This window comes from Parus major, chromosome 2 (assembly GCF_001522545.3).
Source record: "Parus major isolate Abel chromosome 2, Parus_major1.1, whole genome shotgun sequence".
In the NCBI taxonomy this organism is placed as follows: domain Eukaryota; kingdom Metazoa; phylum Chordata; class Aves; order Passeriformes; family Paridae; genus Parus; species Parus major.
This window is the reverse complement of record NC_031769.1, coordinates 43,999,367-44,023,897: the sequence shown is the minus strand read 5'-3', so window position 1 is coordinate 44,023,897 and position 24,531 is coordinate 43,999,367. Positions and strand designations below refer to the sequence as shown.

Genomic DNA, 24,531 nt, shown 5'->3' with positions numbered 1-24,531 from the left:
TCAAGCATACCAAAAGATCTGAAAAGAAATTCAGAGGTAGAAACAGAGGAGAGGAGGTGGTAAATCCTGTGAGTGACACTGAAATCTGGTATCTCACTGTAAGGGTGAAATGGTACAAATGAAGGATTCTCAGGCACTATCAGAACTGACACTGAATTTCAGTTTCATTAGAAAATGTTACTGTTCTCAGAAGCCTATTAGCTGACAAGGTAACAGGGTTGGTAAGCTTTAAAAAAACACTAATTATTTTGGTAGAGACACAAAAGAGTGAGTAGAGACACATACTATGCCATCAGTATGAATAAGATGATACTACGAAGAGAGGAGCAACTAAAAGGATGGAAAAAACCACTTAAACTGTCTGGTTAGCAAGGACAAAAAAGTTACATAATTCCATTAATGTTACCCAGTTAGCAGTTTTGTTGCTCAAGCTAAGTTCCCTGCTTGGAACTGATGCTGTAAGCTGTCTGTTCCTCACAGAGGAAAACACACCTTAACTGAACTTTTATCTGCAGAAGCAGTTCAGGCTCAGACTGGTATAAAGGACCTCAGGTTTTTTTAAGCAACTGTGTTCAGTTTTCTAGCCAGAATTTTCTCTTTTTGCATTTTAACTCTTACAGTACTATTCCCACTCCTTTACAACTACCACTTACCTTCTTTAACTCTTCTTGAATACTTCTGCCACTTTCCTCTGAGGACAAACTCTCCTTCTGGTTTTCCACATCTATTCCAGGTTCTGATTCTTGTTCTTCACCAGATGATGTTTCCTTGTCACTCATTTTAGCAGCAAGCTGAAATAACCTGGATTTAAGCTCATCCTCCATAAGTTCAGGCTTGACATCATGGTGCTGATCCTCATTGCTTATATCAGTTTCTGACAAGTCATCAAAATCCTACAAAGACATTAGAGAAAAATATATAATTCCTGTGTAGGCACAGAAAGAAAAAACAAACAGCTTTCTAGAAAACTGTAGGTATGATCACTCTGCAGGGAAGCCAGAAAGAAAACACACAAAGTGTTCTGATAAAAAAGGAATGCCAGTAAACCAACACTTGCTGGATTATATTCATCATTCCTGCTTACTTCCACGTTTCCTAAAAAGGAACTATCTAAATGACTGTGTATATGTGTGCAACTAAAAAAACATGCCTGTATTTCCCATTCCCAGCACTGCCATCCCTCGCAGGCACAGTGCAGATAAAAATGCAGTGTGAGAATGAAATAACCTGTAAACTGGCAGTCGTGTTCAGCTTTCAGCTGAAAGCTGTGCTCACATTCCCTGACTGCTTGGTCTTGAGCATTATCCATGTTCTTCTTAAAGACTGCTGGAAAGAAGTTTTGAAAAACTTCTCTTTTATTACATGATGTTGCTTAAGACTGTCAGGTCTCCCAGTGATTATTTGCATAGATAGATCCTCTGCAGAGATGATTTTTTTTCCAAATGCCAACCTCCGTGGAACAAATTCAGTCTTCAGGAGCTCCTCTATTCTGACTCTTGGATCCTTAAAGCTGGGAGACACTTAAAGGGTCAGTTAGATACAATGGGTGCTACAGACTTGGCCACAAGTCCCTTTGGAAGCTGAAGAGAAGCAAAATCAGGGTGCCTGCCCAGCATTTAATCAGGTGGAAAAGGGGTTAGTTTTGTCAGCCCTGCTGACAAAATTTGAGAATATCTCATAATTGTTCTAAAAACTAATCCCTAGGTATCAATTCATTTTCTGGATCTGTTCTGTCTGATTAGAACCCAATTTGACCTGATTTCCACTACATTCCTTGGAGAGACAGACACCTCCCAATGGAACCTTCTCCACCTATAGCATTTGCTGCCTTCTGGAAATGTCCTTTCTCTGCTGACTGCTGAGAGAAAGTTTTGAATCATTAGCTTGTTTGGTGCTTCAACCAAGCCCATGAAATAAGATGGTATTAGGTGGGTTTAAAAGTGACAGATATTTTGAAATGGAGCATAATTGTGCAAAACCACCCAGAAGGAGGCTATGAAGAATTCAGCCTGGAAACAGAGTGGTAGGCACATCTCAGCAGGTCTAGGAGGATGATTTGGAGCAATTCTCAGAGATGAAATTATTCCTATCTGCCTTAGGATCTCATACTGCGACAAGCCCAGACACTGCTGGAGAGACTAAAATCTGTGTTCTCTCTTCCATTCATTTGGAAATACATAAACAGGAGCAGCTGCAGCAGCACTGCTCAGGGGTGAACCAATTGCCTCCAGTTCTCACAGGAAATGTTAACTCTGCCCACTCCCTCACAAACCCTACCCACCAAACTGCTTTTAATGGATTGACACATGGTGTTCATAATGTCAGTTCTCATCTTTCATACAGTAAACTGTACTGGAGTGCTCACCACTTTCACAGTGTTCTGGACAATTTCTGTCTGCAGTTATTTGCAATTCAATCAATTATACAACTAAATTATTGCTTTATAGCAATATTCATCCTTCAGGATGTAGAAGACCCTTTTAGAAAACCGGGATTTGATGGAACAACAGAAACTTCAGAGCTACAATAGAAGGGCAACCATGGATTTATGCTGAAATTCTTTTCCCAAACAATCAGCTTTTGCAGAATAAAGAGCTTTTTCTGCTAAAAAGCTGTTCAATGATCAAAAACAATATTTCAAACCAGCATGTTTTCGCTTCAGTTTTATAATATGACGTGCTTTTATATACATGCAAAAGACTGGTGTATTTCACCTTTTAAATTAAAAATGTCTGTCATAATGGTCTTTCCTCAAACTGCAAGAGAAGTTTTCTTGAGACATTTCTTGCACATCACTCCACAACTCATTACAAATATCAGTGTTACACCCCAACCAACAATTTGTGACCAGTACTCACAAATCACTAAACTACTATTAAAAAATCCTTGAAACCTGTTGCTGAATCAATCAGTCCATCAATTTGTACCCAGGAAAGAAACAGTTATAACTTATGTGATATACAGGATAGAAAGCACAGCTAAACTGTGCACTTGTATTTTATGAGAATACAGTTTAGTGAAGATACAGCTCATTAAACCTGAGCTATTTACAGCTAGGTATCTAGTCTAAGTTAATTACTGGAACCCCTCTTTACTTGTATTACCTCCATTTATTTAATTGGTACCTCCAAAAACCTGCTCTCATCTACCTAAACACTTCGTTTAGGATTACAGCTCTGCCCTAGGGATGTGGGCTTACTCTAGTAGTGCTGATGAAGATTGAGCACAGTTTACCTTAAGGTTAAGTCTGCAAGGAAAGAAGAAAATCCCATTCTATGCAGACATTTGAGCAGATCAAGCTTGTTAAGATAATAATTTGGCAATTTTTGTTTAATGAGCTTACAGATACATATATAAAATCTAGTGGGAGCAAAGAGGGAGACTGGCAGTCCAGAGTGGTGGATTTTCCCACACTTCCTCCTCACAGCTGTACTGACAGACTTCACTGTGCAGCAGGACATATGTGAGTCCTCTGGGGGCTTCTTAAATAGATCTGCTCAACTTTAGATGCTTAGCAGCTTTATTGGAGCAGCAACGCACATATACACCCATGGAAAGCACCACTGGTTAATCTAAAGAATCTGTATTGACAACAGCAATATGACAACTTCTCTTGATCCTGAGAAAATACCAGTCTTCATAGGATCACATATGACAGCAACTTAAAGATCTCTTTGTTAAGTCTGCCAGCACAGATGAAAGTCATGAGATGCCTTGGCAACCCCAGGGTCTCATCCAGCATTAGCTAAATCTGTGTTTTGAATACACATTGTTTTTTGAGGGAGGACTCATCTTGAGAGTATTGACTGTATTATAACTGGGCTCAGGTACGTCTATTACTCCTTTTTTAGCTTTCTAACCTCCTTTAAATGAGCAGATTATCCATATTGGCTAGAGCTGTTAATTCCTGTACACATGCAGAGATAATGGTACTTTACACTGCTGCACTTTGTGGTCTCTGTTAATAGCAGGCTGCTTGACTTGTGCGTTTTCAGAGAGTGGCAGCAAATTATTTGTGAGGAGATTATACCCCTTTCATGGACTGACAAGTTAAAAAATGCATTAGCAGCCATGAAAACAATAAAATAAATTGGAAAGTACTATTATTATTTAGTAGATGCTGCATTAAATTTTGTTATTCTTTACTGTTCATGTTTTTACTCTTTCTGGTAAGTTTAATGACATTTTTGTGTCATACAAATCAATGTGTAAATTCCCATTTTCATCTATCAGCAGTATATAATGCTAAGAACTGCAAACAAGAATAAAAGGCTACCATTTTATCTGAAAACTGAGCTTCTGTGAGAGCTTGGCAGACTGACACAGTCACAAACCCAGTTTCACTAAAAGAAAATCAAGTGTTTCTGTGCAAGCATAAGTCTTTTAGGAGACAATGAAAACAAGAAATATACTTTTACTCATAAACAGTGTCCAAATCCTTGCACACAAATTGCTGATAACACAATCAGAGTGGACAAAAACCAAATACAAAAAAGGATGTTCCAGATAAAAATCCATGCTAAACTATAAATTCCTGAGAGAAAGTTCCCTTCATATAGAAAACAAAAAATTGGAAACTAAAATTTTTAGAAGAATACACAAATTGTGAGGCTTGCAGGCAGTTTCTCAGCAAGAGCCAGAGTGATTTCAGGGAACTGTTTTCAAAGAATACATCCCAAGCGCCATCCCGTGGGAACAGGCAGTCTGACAGTGCTCACCCCTTACCTGGCTGCAGGGCTGTAATTAACACATGAGGTCTCCTGATCAAAGGAACAAACTCTTAATGAGGGCACTTCTTTCACTTGAAGCAATTAAGCCCTTCCACTTTGCATCAGAAGCATAAGAACTTCAGCTACATTAAGCAACAATCATATCCTTCTCTCAAAAAGATAATGAGAGCCAATATATATCAATATTATCATTACTAAAAGTATCAACTATTATTATAATTATTAATAATAAGAGCAGATAACAATTGGTGGCTTGAGTGTCCATTTTTTGTAAAAAGTTACCATTTTAAAAATTGTCATAAAAAGCAAAGTTGCATTTTCCAGTTCAGTTGCCACAGAAATATAAGACTTTTGTGGTACATAAGCAATCATATATTTTTTATAGCAGGACTTTGGTTTTATCAGGACAGTTTTCATATCTTGCTTCATGACTGTGTTTATGGCATCTCTACAGACAGATCAGTAAAGGAGCTTGTTCTTTTACTTATCATTAAGCAAAAAATTCCACATATACAGCACATCTTGGTATCTGTTCTCAGGTTTCCCCTTCTTAGTCACTGTAGACTTTAAACAAAAAATTCTCTCTCAGCCACAAAGTTGGTATTCCACTGTTGTGTTTAAAAATATATTAAAAATAAAAAAAACATGCCACAGCATTATCCTAATCTAGGAACTGTATCCTTATCTAAAAATACCTGATTTTAAATTGAAATTCACTTGTGAGTTATGAACCGACTGCAGTTTTTCCAGAACATAACTGCCTACAGCTCTCTAGACTCAGAGCAAAGAAGAAAAAGGGCTTTTTTCCATCTCACTGAGAAATGTGGACAGTAGAAAACAAAGCAACTTTCACTGTTTGAAAATTAAAAATGAAACCCTAACTTTTAGACTGATAAACTGAGATCCTGTTCTACAATGCTGATGAAAACATAATGGTTAACAAATTATCATTTTAATAATGATACAATCTTATTTTACAATGCAGTAAAATAAGATTATATTCCAATGCAGTAAAGTACTGAAAAAGTGTGTTTCTTCACTGCAGTTGACATAATCAGTTATTCAGTGTCTAAAATCTTGGTTCAACAAAAGTTTAGAAGAGTTTGTATGATCTCTGCAAACTTTGCATAATCTCATCATGTGAAAAGCTATGCCTGGTTTAAGACCTGCAGTCAATCTTTGTTAAGTCTATGCTGTCTGCAGTTCTTCACACACCTACACTATAATTTTGTAGAACTGTTTATATGCAGGGCTCTCCCTGCTGCAGCCTCAATCATTTTACCAGGATCAATGCATTATTCTGGGGAATATATGAACCTGTGACATCCCTTTAATCTCATTTTCCTGAGCAATGTAAATGCTGTCTGGCTAATTCATTTTCAAACATTCCTTATACACATGACAATTTTACTTGCTTCCTAGAATTGTTCAACCATGCAGCATCCTTGCTCTAAACTGTGGTAGTCAGTCCGTTCCTGGTGCCAGCAGTGCATGTTTGCCAGAGGCTGGAGTAAAAGTTCTACAAATGTGAGAACCAGCTGTCAAATCAGCCACCCCTGTGTGTGTGTATGTCCAAACACAAAGTAAACACAGGCAAACCCACCCATACAGAAACTTCCTAGTGAGAATTTAATTGCTTTGTAAATGGCATGATCTGGAGGCAGTGTGCCTCTGCTTGCCCCACTGAGGCTGAGGGAGCAGGGGAGCAAGAACAGTCTCTTTTAGCCTCAGGGGTAAAATGAAGGGAAGAGTGGGTTAGAATCCTGCATCTTGCACTTTCAGCACAACAGAGAGGTTACATGATGCAAAGCAACTCACAAAAGACTTGGAAAGAAGAATAATTTCCATACTAGCTTGCACTTTGAAGCACACACTAAGTAGCTAAGGGATGCCATCATGGATGTTTGGGAAGCACCCTGACTTTCTGACCTCACCTGGATGAGCATGGGGGTTGTTTAGATTAGGTATTACCAAAAATTTCTTCACAGAAAGGATTATCCAGCACTGGAACAGGCTTCCCAGGGAATGGTTGATTCACCATACCTGGAGGTATTTAAAAGATGTGTAGTCTTGGCACTTAGGGACAACGTTTAGTGGTCAACCCTGCAGAGCAGGGTTAACTGGTGGCCTTGATGATATTAAAAGTGTTTCCAATCTAAATGATTCTATAATATCTTCAGGACATTCTCTGTGAACTCTGACCTTCCATGCTCTGCATAATGTCTATTGTGACTAGGAAGACACAGTATGAATACAAGACACATAGAGATCATGCACATATACACAAAGCCAGAAAGCTAAACGCAGAAGTCTGTGTATAGGATATGGTCTTTGTGCAGTCCCTGTAAAGCCCTGTAATTCTTCCTGATGTTCTAAGAAGTCAATAATGGCCATGGATGTGTCATCAGATCACATTATAATACATCATACTCCCCTTCAACAACTGTTGATTTTAAATATATGAGGACACGAGTATAAATGAATCAGTACAGAACACCCCAAACACCCACGCTCTGTCCTAAAAGCAGATGGAATGGGTAAGAATTAATGACATCCAGCATTAAAGGCCTGCTGAAATCCTAGAATCCTAATACTGACTTACAATCAGCTGTACTGATGTTTTTCTACAGGAAATACAGGCTAGTTTCACAAGGAAAGAGGAATTGCTCCAGGCTAAATTTGGTCAGGTAGCTTTAAAACTGAATCAGGCTGCCCATAATCAGAGGCACAAGGAGAAGACAGCCCTCAGATCCTTGCTTCAGGCTTACTATTACTCTGCTGCAGCAATGATGCAGCTTCAGGATTTAAGAGGAGTAGGATGTGGGAAATGGAACTAGACAAGGGGTCAATATTCTCCTGAGCTTGTGTGCTTGCACTGATAACAAAATTCTGAGGGACAAATGGATCCCTCAATATCAGTCCCAGGTCTGGACAAACTCCAAATAGAGGAGACTTCCTGGCTTCTGGTTATCCATTATCTGTAATTTAAAAGAAATGTTTGCTGTCTTCAAGCTGTGTGAACAGCTTGAGAACTGTATGAACTGTTTGAGGTATTACAGTCTGGGTTTTTTGCTTGCTTGTTTGGGTTTTATTTGTTTTCTTAATGAATTGACAAATTATTTAAATGGAAGTAGTTTGCAAACACTCACCCTAACACATCAGAACTCACCTTAAGGTGATCAATTAAAAACAGACATCACTTGGACTGGATTTTGCAAAAAGCCCTTTTTAAATTTCTGCTGCTCATTAGCTTTAACCCTTACCAGAATATTTGTAGACACTGAAGAGCAGATTGCCAGGCAAATGAGTTACTTCTTATACCAAGAAAACAGAAGTAAAAAAAAACCAAAACAACAGCACAACAAAACAAGTGATTAATTTACATTTCTTAGCTGTTAACAAATCCTGAGGGTTTTTTTCTTAAGAGCACAGTATTTTATAACATTAACAATGTCTTTGATTGGATGAAAGTGGCCTATCTGAGAAAAAAAGTAAAGCCTGTCTAACACCCTACTTTTTCTTCTTCTCATTTAGGAGACATGATGAAGATAAAGCTTGCAAGAACACTCCACCTCCCACTCGCGATTCACATGATATTGCCAGCATAGCTTAGTTAGTTTTGCCTAGCTCTTCTTGAGAATACATTTGGTAAGCTCAAACACAATTACCTGACTTAAATTCATCTTGCTGGCTTTTGTCTGATTCTTTTCTTCACACAAGTCTTCAGAGATGGCTTTGTTCTTCTTCCACCTTCTTGATCTCTTTTCTAAGTCATAATGGACTTCTTCAGTCTCACTGCTGTCTGAATACTCCAAGCTAGTTGCCTGTGGATTGAAATTTACATCTAGTTCTCCATGGAAGTGCTTCTTTTCCATTCTGGGCATATCACTTTGAGTTCTGCTTTGCAACCAGAGAAGTTTGCTAGGTCCTTTAGCCTCCTGGGAAGAGTTTACTGAAGATGTTTCCGAATCGGAGAGCAGCGTCTCGGTGTTGGTGTATAACCCAGAGGAGGGGGAGGTCACTGCCTGGTACTGCTCGTTGCCGTAAGCCCACTCGGTGCCATACTGGGAATTGGAGTAATAGAAGTCGTCTGGCAATTGTCGAGGTCTCCGCCGCAGCTTGTTCAAGGCCACGTTCCAGTCATAGTCATCCTCGCTGTCCGAGCCCATCTCGTCATAGGCAGACACAATGCTGGACTCGTTCTCCAAAGCTCTGAACACCTGACTCTTTGGTTTGGCGAGCATTCGAGGACGAGGCAGAGAGACATTCTGCAAAGCCACCCAGTTTCCATCGGTGCTTTGGAAAACAGGAGGCGGACCTATGAAAAGGAAACAAGAACAACTGTGATCACACTGTGGACGGCTGCTTTTACTTGCCACAGATTGAAAGTTTCAACAAAACTAACAAACAAATGCAAGTGCTGCTGCCACATGAACTCCCCCATGCTGACAGCCAAGCTGCCCTCCTGCTGAGAAGCCACCACTTTAAGTCATGGTGATGACTAAAACGGGAGAGTACTTGGACCAAAGTCTTTTTCTAAAGGAATGATTACGAAGGACCGATGGAACATAAGCACACAGGCATGTATAAGTCCTGAGTTTTGCAAAAGTCTTTGATGCTGTGTGCAGTTCTGGTCCCCCACATTGAAAAGGAAAGATGGAAAAAGAATCAGAGAAGAGCAACAAAGGTTATACCAGGTTCTGAAATGGTGTCCATTGAAGGAATGATTAAGTAAGACAGAGCTCTGCCATCTGGAGGACAGAAGACTGAGAAAATACACGCTAAAAGAGATGGGGCAATATCTTCCAACCTAACTACTAGAGGGCATGAAGCGAAGCTAGAGAAATCAAGATTCTAAACAAACAAAAGAAAGAAGTGGGATGCAATGGATACCAGACCTAGGGAGCTTCTTGCCTAAGGTTGTTCTGGATGCTTGAAATTATCTGTGATAAAGCTGAGATTCTCCTCATGAATACTGAGGAGAAATCCACTAAAATTTACTAAATACAGAAAAAACACTTCTAGCTGAGATAGTCATTAAATTGAAAGTTCAAGAGGTTTAGAGCCTACTTGGAGGCAGTATGAAAAATACTTGCTTTGTCCTAATCTCTCCTAGACTCTTGCTCATGGCTGCTGTTGCTCTACTCCAGACCAAATACCAAATGAGCTTTCTGACACAAGCACTGCTGCTTGTGTCCTTCCACGTTTTCAGAGTATGTTTCACAATTCCAACATAAGAACCAAAAAAGTCACAAAAATGGTCAGAAAGTGCTCTTTAACTCTCATAACTCTGAGAACTGCATTTCTTCTAAATTTAGATTTAATTTCCAATCAAAAGTGAAGATTCTCCTCATGGGAAATATAGATGTGTGATGACTGCCTTCTGCAGCACTTGAAAAATATATAATGCCATGGATTTACACAGTAATCCAGCCTACTGAATGAACTTTTCAGACTTAAGGATTCCTCCCATGGATTTTAATTTGTTATTTTCAGAAGCCTATAGAAATACTTAATATAAACCATTTGTTTTCTCAAAATGAAAGCAGAACATCACTATTTTTAAATGCACACAGTAATATCTTGGTCTATTGTAGAATATAATTAGATGGTTACAAATATAAGGATGAAAAGTTTACTTTTTCCCTGTAACTTTTCATAAAGAACATTAGTATGCAGTAAACTATGCTTAGTTAAAAAAAAAAAGTCTGATGTGCACTACCAACACCAAAACACCCCTCCCCCCAAAAAACCAAAAATTAAATGGTAATTAAACCTAGGAGCTATAAGAGTTTTATGACAATTTTTTCATTCTTTACTCATTTGAATCCTTTTGACTTGTTTTGGCTTCCTAAGTTTCAAGTCACTTCAGAGAACCTGAGAAAACACAGTTCTTACTCCTGCTTAAAAGAAAATCAAAATAATATTAGTTCTCTTGTATCCGTGACCAACCAAGGATATAACTGAAGTGTGCAAGGAGAACTAATAATTCTTTATTGTAATCCCTGATTTTGGAGAACAAAAACCAAACTAACTATCAAGCTTAAGAAACTTCTGCTTGCTTATTTTTCCCAAGTATACTAACTAATCTAAGTATAGGGTTCTCCTGAGAGCTCAAAACATCAATCCTTCAAACAGAGCCAACAGCTCTGCAGGATATAAATCTCCAACAGGAATTTAATTCAGCTGTGTAATGGGGAGTCACAAACTTCTTTTCTCCCCCAGACCATATCCCCTTACTCTAATTAACAACACCACGTGAGAATTGGTTATTCAACCTCAGTTAACTGAAGAAAGGACAGGATAGTAGTTGATTACATCTTAGAGGACAGAGTAGAAAGCCAATGAGAACTCTATATTCAGAAAGTTGACTCAGTTTTATCCCAGTTTTATCCTACAATGTCAATTGCTCCCTCCCTGATTTTTCAAAATGAAGTCACTTTTTCACACAATTCTTGGGGCTTAAGCTGTAATTCATCCATATGAAAAGGAAAAAAATATTTAAGAAGTTTCATTGTAAGACTATTGATAAAGGGGGAAGAAAAGGACAGTATCCTAATTTGGCTCTTGAGTCACCATTTAAACCAATATGAACTGTGACCACAATGAATTGTGAACTACTTTTAGGCTACATGCCTAAAAAGCCCATTGATGTTACCATATCAAACTCTTGGTTGAGATTTCTCTTGTTTTCTGTATCATAATGCAAAGCTGCTTATTACTGCATAGGTGAGGCCATATTTACAGATATTAGCACAATCAGCTTTTTACTATTAGTTCAATAGGCACCAGAATTTCATCACAAATGTGGTTTTTAGATAAAAGAAGTAGAATAAACCCTCTCTGTAGAGCAGCTGAAAAGAAACTGGGTCAATTTGTCAGTCTGCTATGGTAAAGCAATTGTTAAATACTAAATTGCTCAACAGTTGAATGCAATGGGATTCAAGTGGGTTCTTAAATTTAAGCACCATATTAACTGTTTTACTGAAAATAGGCCTTCCACTAAAATGCCCAGGAGAAAAACACTCCTGACAGTGGGTTAATTAAGAAATTCACAGAGTAATGCAGACTTGGTTAAGTCAGATTTTAGTAGTACTTTAATATTAATTTCTTGCACAGGGGAGGAGTACTATTGAAATTGTCTAAATTTCAGTCTCCCCAGTTATCAACTGGTGTTACAGATAAATAAATTGAACAAATGGGCAGTCCCAGTCCCTGGTCCCTAAGAAACCCAAACATACGGCTTGCCCAAACCCAAAACTGCTTCTGCTTGCCAGCACCTAGTGAGGCAGCTGTGGGAGTTACAGCACCAGTGAACTCACCCCACAAAAGAGAAGTTTTCTACTTGTACAGCTTCATGAATCAATATGCTACAGGAGTCAGATGGGTTCTACAGCTGATACAAGAGAAGATGTAAGAACAAACAGATTCTGCCATGAGATGGCAACACTTGGAGCCAGGGAATGCTGCTGCAATGAGTTAAGCTCTTGCCCTTGTGCAGCTGTAGGGGTAAAGACTAACCAACTCTATGGTAAGGGAGTTGCCTGGTGCTACACTCTTGTGGCCTCACAAATGCTTCAGCCAGAACAAGAGAGGCAATGGCAATGGGACATCCCAAGAGCAGGAGCCACAACTGCAGAAGAACAGAAAGGGTTAGGTTGGAAGGGACCACAGTGGGTCAGCTGGTCCAACCAACCTGCACATGGCACAGGATTGCATCCAGGTTCTTGAACATCTTCAGTGAAAGGGACTCCACAGCATCTCTGGGCAACCTGTTCCAGTGCTTGGTCACCTGCATAGTGAAGAAGTTCTTTCTCATATCCAGGTGCAGCTTCCTGTGCATCAGTTTCTGCCTCTTGTCTCCTGTCATATTGTTTGGCACCACTGAGCAGAGCCTAGCTCCATCCTCTGACACCCTCCCTTTAGATATTTATTTACATTGATATCTTCTTCCATTACAACCTGTCTTAATGTCATCTAGAAGCAAGCAGGGAATCACATTCTATCCCAGGGTGTTGATTCAGGAATGGAGCTGACTTGGAAAGCTGCTCACCATCCATCATCCATATTTACATCCATACCCAATGCATGCTGATAGAGGTCAGATCCGGGGAAACTGCTGGTGTGTGAAGTTCCTACTCATACAGCCTCCTCAAACTAGTCTGGAAGCACCAGTGAGTAGGGCTGCACAGAGAATTTGTCAATTCATCAGGGCTGAAAATAAAGTTGTTAGGAGTCCTTCAACTGGAGGACAGATTGCCTCCTTGAGCTCTTGTGTCTTAGAAGCTCTGAAATGTATCCAAACTACTTGTCTAAATTTTGTAACAGTACAAAATTTACTTCACAAATATACAAATTTTGAATATTTTTTTTTAAAATAAAGTTAAGATATGCAATGACATAGCCCAATGAAACTGTGACATGGAAACAACAAATATACATTTTACATGTGACCTCTGAAAGCACAGAGGTCAGCAGAAACGCCCTTGAGAAAGTCCTTGCTTTAAGTTGTACTTTTTCCACATGTGAGTGAGAACCAAAAAATAATCTTATTCGTACTAGAAATATTTACTTGTTTCATTTAGCCTGTCTACACTCTTCCAGCTGGGTAAAGCAGAGCGCTTGCGTTCCTTCTGCTTCCTGGACTGTCCCTTTTGCTGCCTCCGAAGAGCCTCAGTCACAGATGATGCAGGGTCTTGTCCTTTACTGGCCAAATCTTCACTAGCCAGGGAGAATGCAGACTGAGACCTCTGTGGGATTAAAAATCAAAGAGTGCAATTTAAAAATAGAAGTAGTTAATTATCCAACTCTTTACCATAATTAATATTCGCTTACCCATAGAAGCGTGGGATCTGCTAACATCACAAATGGGATTTAATGTATTCAAAAGAATTCAGCATTAGATTGCTTATTTATGTGCATTTCTGATGTTATGCAAAGAGGCAGGAAATTGTTTATACGATCATGGACCAGATGGAGAGAAATAATTAAGGTGAAGTTGTTAGGAATGTACTTGGTGAGTTCTGATATCGAACTGCTTTGACTCAAGTTAGCCAGAAAGGGATCCCATAGTGGTGAGACATGATGATCTATTGTTGGCTCAACAGGCCATCTGGTGTAACAATTTGCAGAAGTTAAAAATTAAAAAAAAAGCAAACAAACAGCCTGTTCCCCAGAAACAGATATGAAACTCAACCGATTTTAATGCAGAATTCTGTTTGCTAGGACATACATACATAACACCCAATATGTTGAGCAGTTTTATGCTGTCTTACTAATGAACTCCACTTAGCCTACAATTGCACATCTATTTAGTTCTAGGAGGGTTACATTTCAAGGCATAATAAGGTAAAATACTGTTGTGATTGTTAATCAGCCTGACTGCTACTGAGGGGAAGGGACTTCCCTTTGGTTCCACATTAATAGATCAGATATAATAGTTTTCACCTAGGCACAGAGAAGTCAGTCAGTTACAGAAGACACTTTTAAATCTGGCCCATTTTAAAAAGCTTTGAGTGCTGATCTTGTCCAGCTGATTTCAGTGGAACTCACACTTGAATATCAAATCACATACGTAGTTCTAGAAACAAGGCTTTCCGAGCTCAAGTCAAGTTGCCTTCCCATCAGAGCCAGTAGATACTGTATATGCCAGGTTTTCAAATGGCTCAGCTGCTTTGCACAGGCCAAGTTAGCACTCTCAATCTTTGTGCATTTTTAGTGATGTTCAAATTACAAATATTTAACAAAATCTATTACTCTCAAAAGGTCCAGTCTTTGCCTGTATCAGAGGTCTGCTTTGCACTGGTGCAGGTGAGGTAAAGGAGAACTTGACTTTCAGTTATTTTCAAGTCCATTCAATTCCCAGGGCAGCATAAGCATTGCTGGGAGTCCTGCTGGCTCAAAAGCCACGCTTATACCATTTTCTGGCTGCATCTCCTCTCATATGAAATGCTCCTCTGTGGGACCCATGTACCATGCCAGAAGATTTAATTAACTGCAAATCTTCCTGTATCCTTGGCTCAGCAGTCAAAGGAAACACAATTAAGGACCAGGGTTTAGTTTGGCTTCTGAATTCATGAAGAAAAGCCAGAGTTATTGCACTAGAATAAAATATTTTCTATAATGACAATGACTGCACAACTTTGGTAATCTTGTAAAAAGACACAGGTGATGCACTGGAGTGTTTCCTTTTATATTTAGTGATATAAACTATTCACAACATGCTCAAAGTAATTTTACTATAGGGATTCTTTCAGGTTCATCACTTTTACAAGTTAGCCATGTTCAAGTGTGTATTTAGTCTAGCAAACCTTGAACTAGGTCTTTCATTGGTCAAAATCATCTGAATCCTTCTTAACCCTGAGAAATAAAATAAAATAAAATAAAATAAAATAAAATAAAATAAAATAAAATAAAATAAAATAATTTAATGCAATGCATACAGATACATAAATGGTTTCATTATAGGAAATTTGTTCATAGACTTTGATTTCATCCTGTCAGGATATGTGGACAATATAAACAATTCTGCAACAAATTTGCCACCTGAACTGTGCCAAGTTTTAACTGTGCTGTGGCTCATTTCACTTCATTGTAAAGCTAGAACTACCAAACTTGCCATGTTTTCAATAAATTAGGTCCGGTGTCTGCCGCATCTTTTGAAATCTTAAAGTTGTCATATACTGGAAGCAGCCAGTTGTTGTGGCTGTCCATGAACATTCTCTCAGGGCACGTTCTTTTTCCATGTACATATAGCAAACACGAGAGATAAGAGATAAGAAGACAAGACTCAGAAGAAGGAGTAGCCTACAGTTCAATCAGTACTATCTATTTTCCCTTATTACTCAAAGAACTGGATCTTCGAGAAGCAGAATACCAGGAAGAACTTAAGTAATCTGCAAAAGGGTATCTGGGACTCCAATAACGAGAGCTACCTGCATGTTTGACAGCTTTCCTGTTTTGTTTAAATGGCAGCTTCTTGTGTTGTACTCATCGTTTCACAAACCTCAGAGTAAAGTGATGCCACCGCAGTGATGGCAGCATCTGCTCTTTGCTCTCAACTCACCTAAGACCTGACAGCAGCTTAACCCTGAAAACGCACAACTTTGCATGGGCTGTGAAACCTCCTGAAGGAGCTGAGCACTTCTGCCCCCAGGCTGACACTTGGCAGCAAAGCTGTGGCCAGCAGTGCCCTGGCAATTTCAAGCCAGCTTAGGTGCATCCACTATAGAGCAGATAAAGCTTTCAGAAGGACTAGGAGAGACATACCAGCTTGAAGGATTTAAAAAGGAGAAGATGAACAGCCTGAAGGATGAAAGGAGCTGAAAAACAAGGAAACACAGAAAAGAAGGTGGACATGGTCCCATGTGGTGTAGTAGCCTAGGATCTGACATAAGCTCAACCAAACAAACTTATCTAGCAAAAAGCTGATTTTTAAAAATGGTGTGTTGCTGTTGGGCGTGAAATGAGAAACGTGGATAATACAGCAGCAGAGGAAGATCATTAGAAGGGATTTTACTTTCACTTTTTGGTTCTTTTTTATAAGGTGTTCTGATACAGGTTTAACATGATTGGTAAAGGGAGCAAGACCTCCCTAGTCCCATTGGTGGAACAAGAGAAAACACAACACAGCTGTACACTATTGTTTTGAGAACCATAAACTATTTACAAAAATAGTACTTGAGAGAAAAACTTTCTCAAGAGACCTTCCCTTGGGAAGAGGAATTTTCACTGACAGGCTGAAAACTCTCTCAGACTCAGAAAATCAGGTCCACAATTGTGTGCTATAACTTTTGGGTCAGATCAGAGGGAAGCTGCTCTCCACAGTTTTTGCAAGGCCTCTGCAGAGCAGGAAATTGGTACTAAGCAGGAACTACTGTGAAGAAATTTCCCAGGAAATCCAGTTGAAATACAGCAAGGGGTAAAGATTTTGGTGCCTCCAAAGCTTGGCTTTAGGCCATCCTCATTATTTTTCTACACTTCATGTGAATTTTTGATAAAATCTGTCTTGAACTGCTCTGAAGAAGTACCATCTCATCTCACTGGATGAGATATCAATGAGGATGGTTCAATGTCACAGTAGGCTCAAGGAGAGAAAAGTAAAGGCATGATAAAACAGCTTGGCTGCAGCCCTACATTTAGATCCTGAAAAAGGAAGACACTATTGAACTCCCACTCTTCACTACTTCATTTGCAGTTCTGTGTAGTTCTTGTATCTGGAGAGATTGAAATGCTCAACAAGTACCACTGTTCTAATAAGCTCCAATTCAGAAGAATACAGAACTGTACAGGATTAGGTTATTTCTTGTTCTGGAAGGAAAAGGATGGAGAGAGAGATAGTAGAATTGTGTTTTACTCAGACAAGCAGGGGTGGAAAGAAAGCATAAACATTCATCCCCGAACAGTTAAAATCACTGGTAGCACTGATAGTGACACAAAAAAGGAGTGTCAATAGCCAAGCTTGGTGTAGGAACAGGACAGAAGCACATCCTGACAGGAGAACAAACCAGTCTAAATGGACTCTATTTTTCAGAGCACAAAAGCAAATGTTTGTCTACAAGTTTATCTCCAATCAATTAGCAGCCCGACACATGACTCTATCTGAAATGCAAATGACCTCAAGACCTCCTTTTGTTGTTTTTTTGCAAGAGCAAACTAGAAAGTTAGTTATTTGGTGTGAGACAACACAGCAAAAGCCCTAATCCTGCCTGGCACATTTGCATCAACCTAAACTCAGCCAGCACCACAGCACCACAGCCCTACAACTGCAGCATGGGCCACATCCCACTTCCCTGTGAGCTGATTTCACTGCTTGCACACACCTGTGCAGGCAGCAGAAGCACACATTACTGTGCTGCATCAGTGCCTCTCTTCTTCACAGAGGTAACAGCCCATCTGTAGATCCACAGGGGATATCTTTCTCTTGGGGACAGTTGTATGGGAAGCAAAACACTGAAAATAAGGGAGCAGACTGGAGAAGCCTGCTGGGGGCTGATGCTTCATATGGTTTCCCTGTGAAATGTGCATGCCCTGGATGCATGGAAGTATTGGAAGTAAGGCAGGCTACCCTGATAGGCTCTTGGGTCAGTTTGCTTTGGAACAAGGGATTTTTACTGACTAAATGAAGGAACCATGTCTCTCAAGCTTTATCAACTGCTTACATGCCGGGACTGCAATAAGATCTCAGAGCAGAAGAATCAAAAGTATATATATAAAAAAGAAATACAGGAGCCTAGAAACAATTTTCAAAAGAAGGCAGGAATGTAGGAACTTGGGTTTTAATTTATAAAGACATCAGATAACAAGAAAGGAGCTAAAGATACTTGGCATATTTCCTACCCAGAAATTCTGCTTCCTCAGCAAACAAAAACCCCAAGCCATCCACCAAGTGCTATTTTAGGTGTATTTATGTGTTCTAAATGCCCTGTAGATCTGCAGTCGGACACTGCTGGTTTCGGCAGTAAATTGGAGCATCAGCAGATGGCACTGCAGCCCTGCTGATCGTTGCTGTGCTCTGCACACACCCCACAGAGGCAGGTGCCGCATGCTGGAGCGCTGGGCAGTGCAGCACAGCTCACAATATACAGCTGGGGCATTGACAGGCATTTCCAGATACTTGAGTTAGATGAGTTCCCCACCTAATCCTGCCTAGTGGCACCTCCTGTGACATGTTTATTTCAATTATAGATTTCTATTGTGTAGTTGATAATGTCTGGACTGAGAGCCTTCATTTTTCACTGAATTAGAACTAAAACGAATCATCTAATTAATTGATGGTCTTCAGTAAAAAAATAAAAAAGGAGACAAAGTGATTTCTGAAGATTATAGAAAGGAGTGAATAAAAACAAATCCCATTTTCTATTACTTAATAAATATTCCGTTTTCTATCAGTAAAAATTTTCAAGCTCACTCTGCTGAACACTGAGTAAAAAGCAAAACAAGTAACCAAAAGCAAGAATAAAGTTATAAACTAATATGAAGAATATTGAATCTAATGTTGATAATCTATAGATTCTTTACCTTGAACAACTGCCTAATATGTATGCATATTGTTTAGAGAGACAACATGAAGATTTTTGCATTAAAAGATGAAAAGGTATGAGTTTTCACCAAAATATGAAAAATAATTCCTCTTTCCCCTAAAGAAAAGCCAAAAAGATAATTAAAAATAGGTCCCAAAAGGATGTCTCATCTGATGGGACTTTACAGCTGGATCACACATGTTTTTTCTCTCCTATTTCACCCTGTGTTCACCCTTACATTACGCTTCAGTCTGGTATACCTAGTGAAAAAGTAATTTATTCTGCAATTATTTGGAGTAGATCAAGGACTCTCCCAGGTTCAGGAGAAACTGGGAACCCCAGGTCCCACAAGGCAGCTGCAGGGTGACCACAGCAGGAGCCCTTGCAGACACAGGGACCTCAACACCCACGCTGAGGGCAGGTACCTCTGGATCTGGATCTGGGCGGCAGAATCCTGTGCTGGGCAAGCTCTGACCTGAGTGGCAGCTACCAAGACTGGCTTTAAGGACTACCTTATTTATTCAGGGAATCAACCTAGAACTGACACATAAACTCAGACGACTTAAATGCTACCTTACTGATCCCCTCTCCACCCCTGCAAATTCTGCAGCTATGCCTGCCAGTGGTGCAGCAAATCCCCTTCTCAGCTGCGCTCCGTGAATATAATCAATGCACAGACAGAACCATCAGGTCTGGTAGCAAATACTGTAGCAATCCCTAGGCATTAACAGCTTATGCATCCTTTGGTAAGAAAACTCCCACACCAGGAAGGAGACAGTATGAGCTTGCAAATGGTGCCACTCTGCCACAGCCTATTTATCCTGGAAGGGATTTTTGCTCTGCTCAAATGTATGCAGTCCAGACATCTAGCAGTGGGAGTGAAATACCAAGGGTTTTGAGCATCTGTTCCTTAGTTAATCTTGTATGTGGCAAAGGATCTGTTAACAACCTTCTGAAAAAGGGCAAGAACAAGCAGATGAATAGAAGATTTTCACACTCAATTGAAAGAAAATTCCCTCCTTACCACCCCTTGTGGATATCCCAGCCATCAGGGCAAACCCCCTAACAGCAGGCTGGGAGAAAGCAAAGATGACTGGTCCCTCTCCTGCAAAAGCCTCAGAACATATGTCTTTCTAGGGTCTATCCAAGGCGGCTTTTTGATCACTAGTGACAGACATATCCTGGCTGCAATGGATTGTTTCTGTCCTTTTACTGGCCTCTTAGACATCTGATTCCTTAAAAACACTGTTCCTTTAAAGACTACAAAAATAATGATTAGCTAATCAGGAATGGGTCTGTCAGCAGGATGAATTGCACAGCTGTGCAGTAATATGTAGAGGCACATTTGGGTGCACATTTATTTTGGTTCAGTTTGGATTAGCTGACCTTGATGAATCAGATGGAGAGGAGTGTTGTAAGGGAGAGAGACAAGAGGTTATTCCTCAACAAACCCATTTCTGGTGGGCATGCCAGTAGCTCTACACCATCACCTATAGTGTAAAAATAAGGAAAAAAAAGCTGGCTCCACATGTGAAAGTGCTACTGCTTTGTTTGCAAGGAATTTGTAAGCTAGTAATAATGGATATTTCATATTGATCCCAGAATATGAGTAGAAACATCCTTTCATTGTACTTACGGGGTTAACAATTTAGGAAAGTGCCATGAGCATAAAATACCATAGTTTGATCGATGTAATGGATTTATGTGAACAAGTCGATTGAAGTTTGTGGAACAGAGGCTAGATACACCAATGCAACTGTAATTCACACAATGCCTTTACAAGGTACCCTTATGCAATTAGCCATTCCTGCTCCTCACATGTTCACCACAGTCCATTCTTCTTCCCTCCTCCCACACTTTGAATGTTGTATGACATGTCCTGAAATAACCTAAATATATGAAAACAAGAAAAAACAGGGAAGACACTCCCCCATTTGAAGACACTGAGAGCTCAATTGATATCCTGTGGTGGCAGTATGGCCATTTTACTTTCACATTTTTGTCTTTAGAAGACAGAGAGGAACAGCAAAAGCCAGATCCCTGGTTCTGGTGTAGGACAGGAGGATTTTGCTTTGCTACTAGCACACCTCTCTGGAAGAGTGCTTATGTATTAAGAGGGTAGGAGGAGGAGGTGAGTTTGCACCCACGTTTCAGGTCTAACTGCAGCCTTACACACAAACACACCATTTTTTTTCAAGTGAATGCTCTTCACTAAACACAACTGTTCTTTTTTTATCCATCTCTAGGTGTCTCAGTTCCCTGCGTAACCTTTCATGTCCTGTTCTGACCCTCATCTACAAAGCTGTGCTCAGCACAGCACTCGCCCATCAGAGAGAATCACTCTATCTCCTACTCAAACACCAGAGGAAGCTTTTAGTGTTCTGGCTATTTATTTCTTCCTCTGGCAATATGCACCCTGATTTAATCTAAGAATAAAGTAAGGTTTGTCAGGCAGCCTAGCTCTGAGCATCACAGGTTTTAAGTTAGACCTGAAGATTCTGCAAAACTCAGGAATGTATTACAATAGCATCTTTAAAACAAAATAAAGCTGAAAGAACAATATATGACCTTAATTATTTGGAAAATGACATTATACAATGATCACCTTTCTCTGTCCTTTCTCCTACTCCCTTTCATGCCTTAAAACCTATCTTGGTTTGCTGGCAGTAAGTGCAATGCAGCTGAATGTAGGCCTGCATGGGCTCAATCATGTACCTAGCATCCAAAACTGTCTTGGAAGTTTACCAAGTGCATGGATAGTAGGACTGTGAAACCAGAATTCAGAAATCTTATACTAGAGATACATCTCAAGAAGAATTACAAACTCAAGCAACACAAACAACTTTAAAAGGACAATCCTGTCATGATTAGCCTTGCATTGATTATTTAGAGGCCCGAGCCCTAAAATCTGGCACTAGTTGCTGAGTCATAATTACAGAGTAGTTGTATACTATCCTTCTGCAGCAGTGGAAGGAGGGAAATCAACCAGACTACCATGACAGAGCCTTCTTAATCTGAAATCCTGATTTTTTTTGCAGTGAGATTAGAATGTTACAGTTTCACCTGAGGAGTCAGCAGATGCCAGTATTATCTGTAACCTGGAAAGCATTTAGAGAAAGTTGGATCTTCAAATAATAAATATTAATGAAAAAGACACATTATTTTTAGAGCACCAAGTGCTTTTCCATCTCAAAATATGCTGTTCTTTCCTATTCTGTGCAAAGAAGATGATGCTGCAGTTGGCTTCTTTCAAAGGTAACAATACAGCAAATAACGCATTGGGATCCAGCTGACGGGCTTTTAGATGAATGCACACTTGCCTCATTGGAAGTGGGTCCCATCAATACATGCCATGCAACCTTCTGATGCCTGCTATTGTATAAAAGTTAAAAGCTCCATCTTGCCTCTGACATGACACATTTATTTATTTATTAGGTATAAATATGATGTTTCTGATGCACTCATTGACAGGTAGGAACTGATGTCAGCCGGTACCTACAGTGCTATGCCTCCCTCATCTGAAATCGCTCTCCCACTGTGCTGCATGACTGCTAAACAGGATTCCTCCTCAAAAAGGTTTTCTTCAAGCACTTTTGTTTGAGACAAACCTAAAAAGGTACAGAGCACCTGCAAAACCTCCAGGGATTGCCAAAGCAGTGCTAGACCTCAAGCTTGTGGAAACTTCCTCCTCTTTAAAACAAATCAAATGGAGAAAAAAAATAAAAAGGAAAAAAATAAACAACTGTCAGTACACTGTGGACCTTATAATTAGCTTAACCAGTATATTTCTGCTTCCCCTGAGGTGCATCATAATGTGTATTTAATGAAATCCTCCTTTTCTCTATATCCCTAGCTGTTTTATATACTATAAATTATGGATGAGCTTCTGTTTATATATGCAATCTTTATGCTATAAAATAAAGACCACTAATACAGCACTTAAAACACACCAGGGTGCCTTCACTCCATCAATGTTTAAATGCCATACATTTTGCCAACTGGTTTTTTTGCTCTCTGGCTGGCAGTGATGTATGGCGGGTGAACTGGAGTGAGAGAGCAGAGAAGCATCCACCCACTGCTCTGCACTCCTCCTATCCCAACACTGCACAGCCTTTGCTTATTGGTAATGAGAAACAGATGGTGCCATCCATCTCTTTTTATGAGATGAAGAAATAAAATATTCAGCCCTGTTTCACTATTTTTAGCCTGGGCAAGGGATCTCAAAGAAATCTTAGAGGAGAAAAAAAGAAGAAATGTCTATAGCTACTAGCACACTGTAGTACTGCAGTTAAACAATCAATACTATAGTCTGGAGGGGGGAAGTGAGGAACTTTAACTTATTTAATTACTTTTTCAAAGCAAGTGGTTTTGGATGAGCAGGGAGGTAATGCAGGGCTTCCAGAGACCACTGGAAGTTTCTGGCTGATATGGATGAGCTGCACACAGCTAGCTGTGATAAAAAGAAAAATTGCTTGGCAGGTGAAACCACAAGGTGATATCTGGGATTATTACAGTGCTCCTGACTCTGTAAGAAGTGATTTTGGTAATAAAAAGCAATGCAACAATAAACATGGGTTTCTGAAGGCCAGTGTTACAGCATGAAATTGTTCTGTGTTATATATTATTAGTTTCATTGTTCTAGCAAAAGCATATGTATTATCTTCTGCACAGAAGACAAGAAAAATATTTCCTGTAAGATAAATTTTAAGTTTTAAATGATGGGATTCCGACTGCCTTAAAATTTGCTATCCTTGGCTCCCTTCCCCCTTCATGTCTGTCTTTCTGTTAATCATGTTTCTTCTTTCCTTTTATTTAATCTATCCTGCCTCTGCTAATTTGTTAGCCTTGTACCAAACAAATACTTGGACAGGGTAAATTTTAGTGAAATAACCTTTATTATTTATTATGTAAACACGTTCACATATGTAACTCTGACACAGTAATAGTCTCCTTGGATAGCTTTTCTAGAAAAAAAAAATGAAAACTTGTTTTTCTTCTTCCTTCCATTGGGATTGTTGGATTGACACAATCCCAATGACTGTGTCAGTCTACAAAAACCTTGGTTAAACTAGGAACACCAGTGCTAATAAATCTATTGCAGCAGATTAGCCCTTGTTAGCTGTGGCATGTACTAATATTAAAAGGTTTTTATCATTACAGGCAGATCTCTGCCTAAACTAAGCCATCACACACAGATCAATGCTAGGGTGTATATACACAGATCAAGAGTTTGGGGTTTTTTTGTCAACATAATGTCATCAGTTAGGAACTAAGAAAACTTCACTTATTGTAGTGGAATCCAAGATTTGCTGTTACAGACTTGGACTCAAGAGTTCCTGGGAGGCAGTAAGGAGATTTTCCTGGAATGGGCATAGCCCTCTCTGCCAGCTTCTGTAGAAGCTAGGTTTCATTTTGGGAAGAAAAAAAAAATGCAATTCTTTTGGCAGAAAGGATAACTTTCTCACATGATATACATAAAAGAAAGTGATGTGGTTTAGTCCTACAAATCTACTGACAGATGCACGCTTCCCATTTGTCGCTGAATGAAAACAAAGTGGAATGGAAAGCAAGTTCAGGAGAAGGAATTTGAGTTGTTTCAGCACTGCTGATGTGAATCAAGCAGGCTCTGAGTGCTCTGCATTTGCTCTGCACAAATTGCCTTTCAGTAGACTTTCCAGCAGGCCAAGGTTCTGTGACTTTAATCGTGCTATCTAACAGCCTAACACAAGTGCAACTATCTTAGCTATGGGAATGACTGGAGCTATACTCCCTTTACAAGG

General features: G+C 39.6%; 1 protein-coding gene across 11 annotated transcripts in view; it reads right to left on the bottom strand.

Moving 5' to 3' along the window:
- Positions 1–24,531, bottom strand: part of MYRIP (myosin VIIA and Rab interacting protein) — a 206,439-nt gene that overhangs the window by 22,489 nt on the left and 159,419 nt on the right. For 6 of the 11 annotated variants that reach the window (XM_015619685.3, XM_033511940.1, XM_015619686.3 and 3 more), the window contains exons 9-12: positions 13,303–13,480; positions 12,427–12,522; positions 8,399–9,048; positions 654–893 (exon numbers count right to left, since the gene is read on the bottom strand). In XM_015619685.3, coding sequence (XP_015475171.1) covers positions 654–893; positions 8,399–9,048; positions 12,427–12,522; positions 13,303–13,480 — 1,164 coding nt within the window. The remainder of the gene's footprint in view (positions 1–653; positions 894–8,398; positions 9,049–12,426; positions 12,523–13,302; positions 13,481–24,531) is intronic. The other 5 variants (XM_015619689.3, XM_015619691.3, XM_015619693.3 and 2 more) reach the window with 1 other exon arrangement.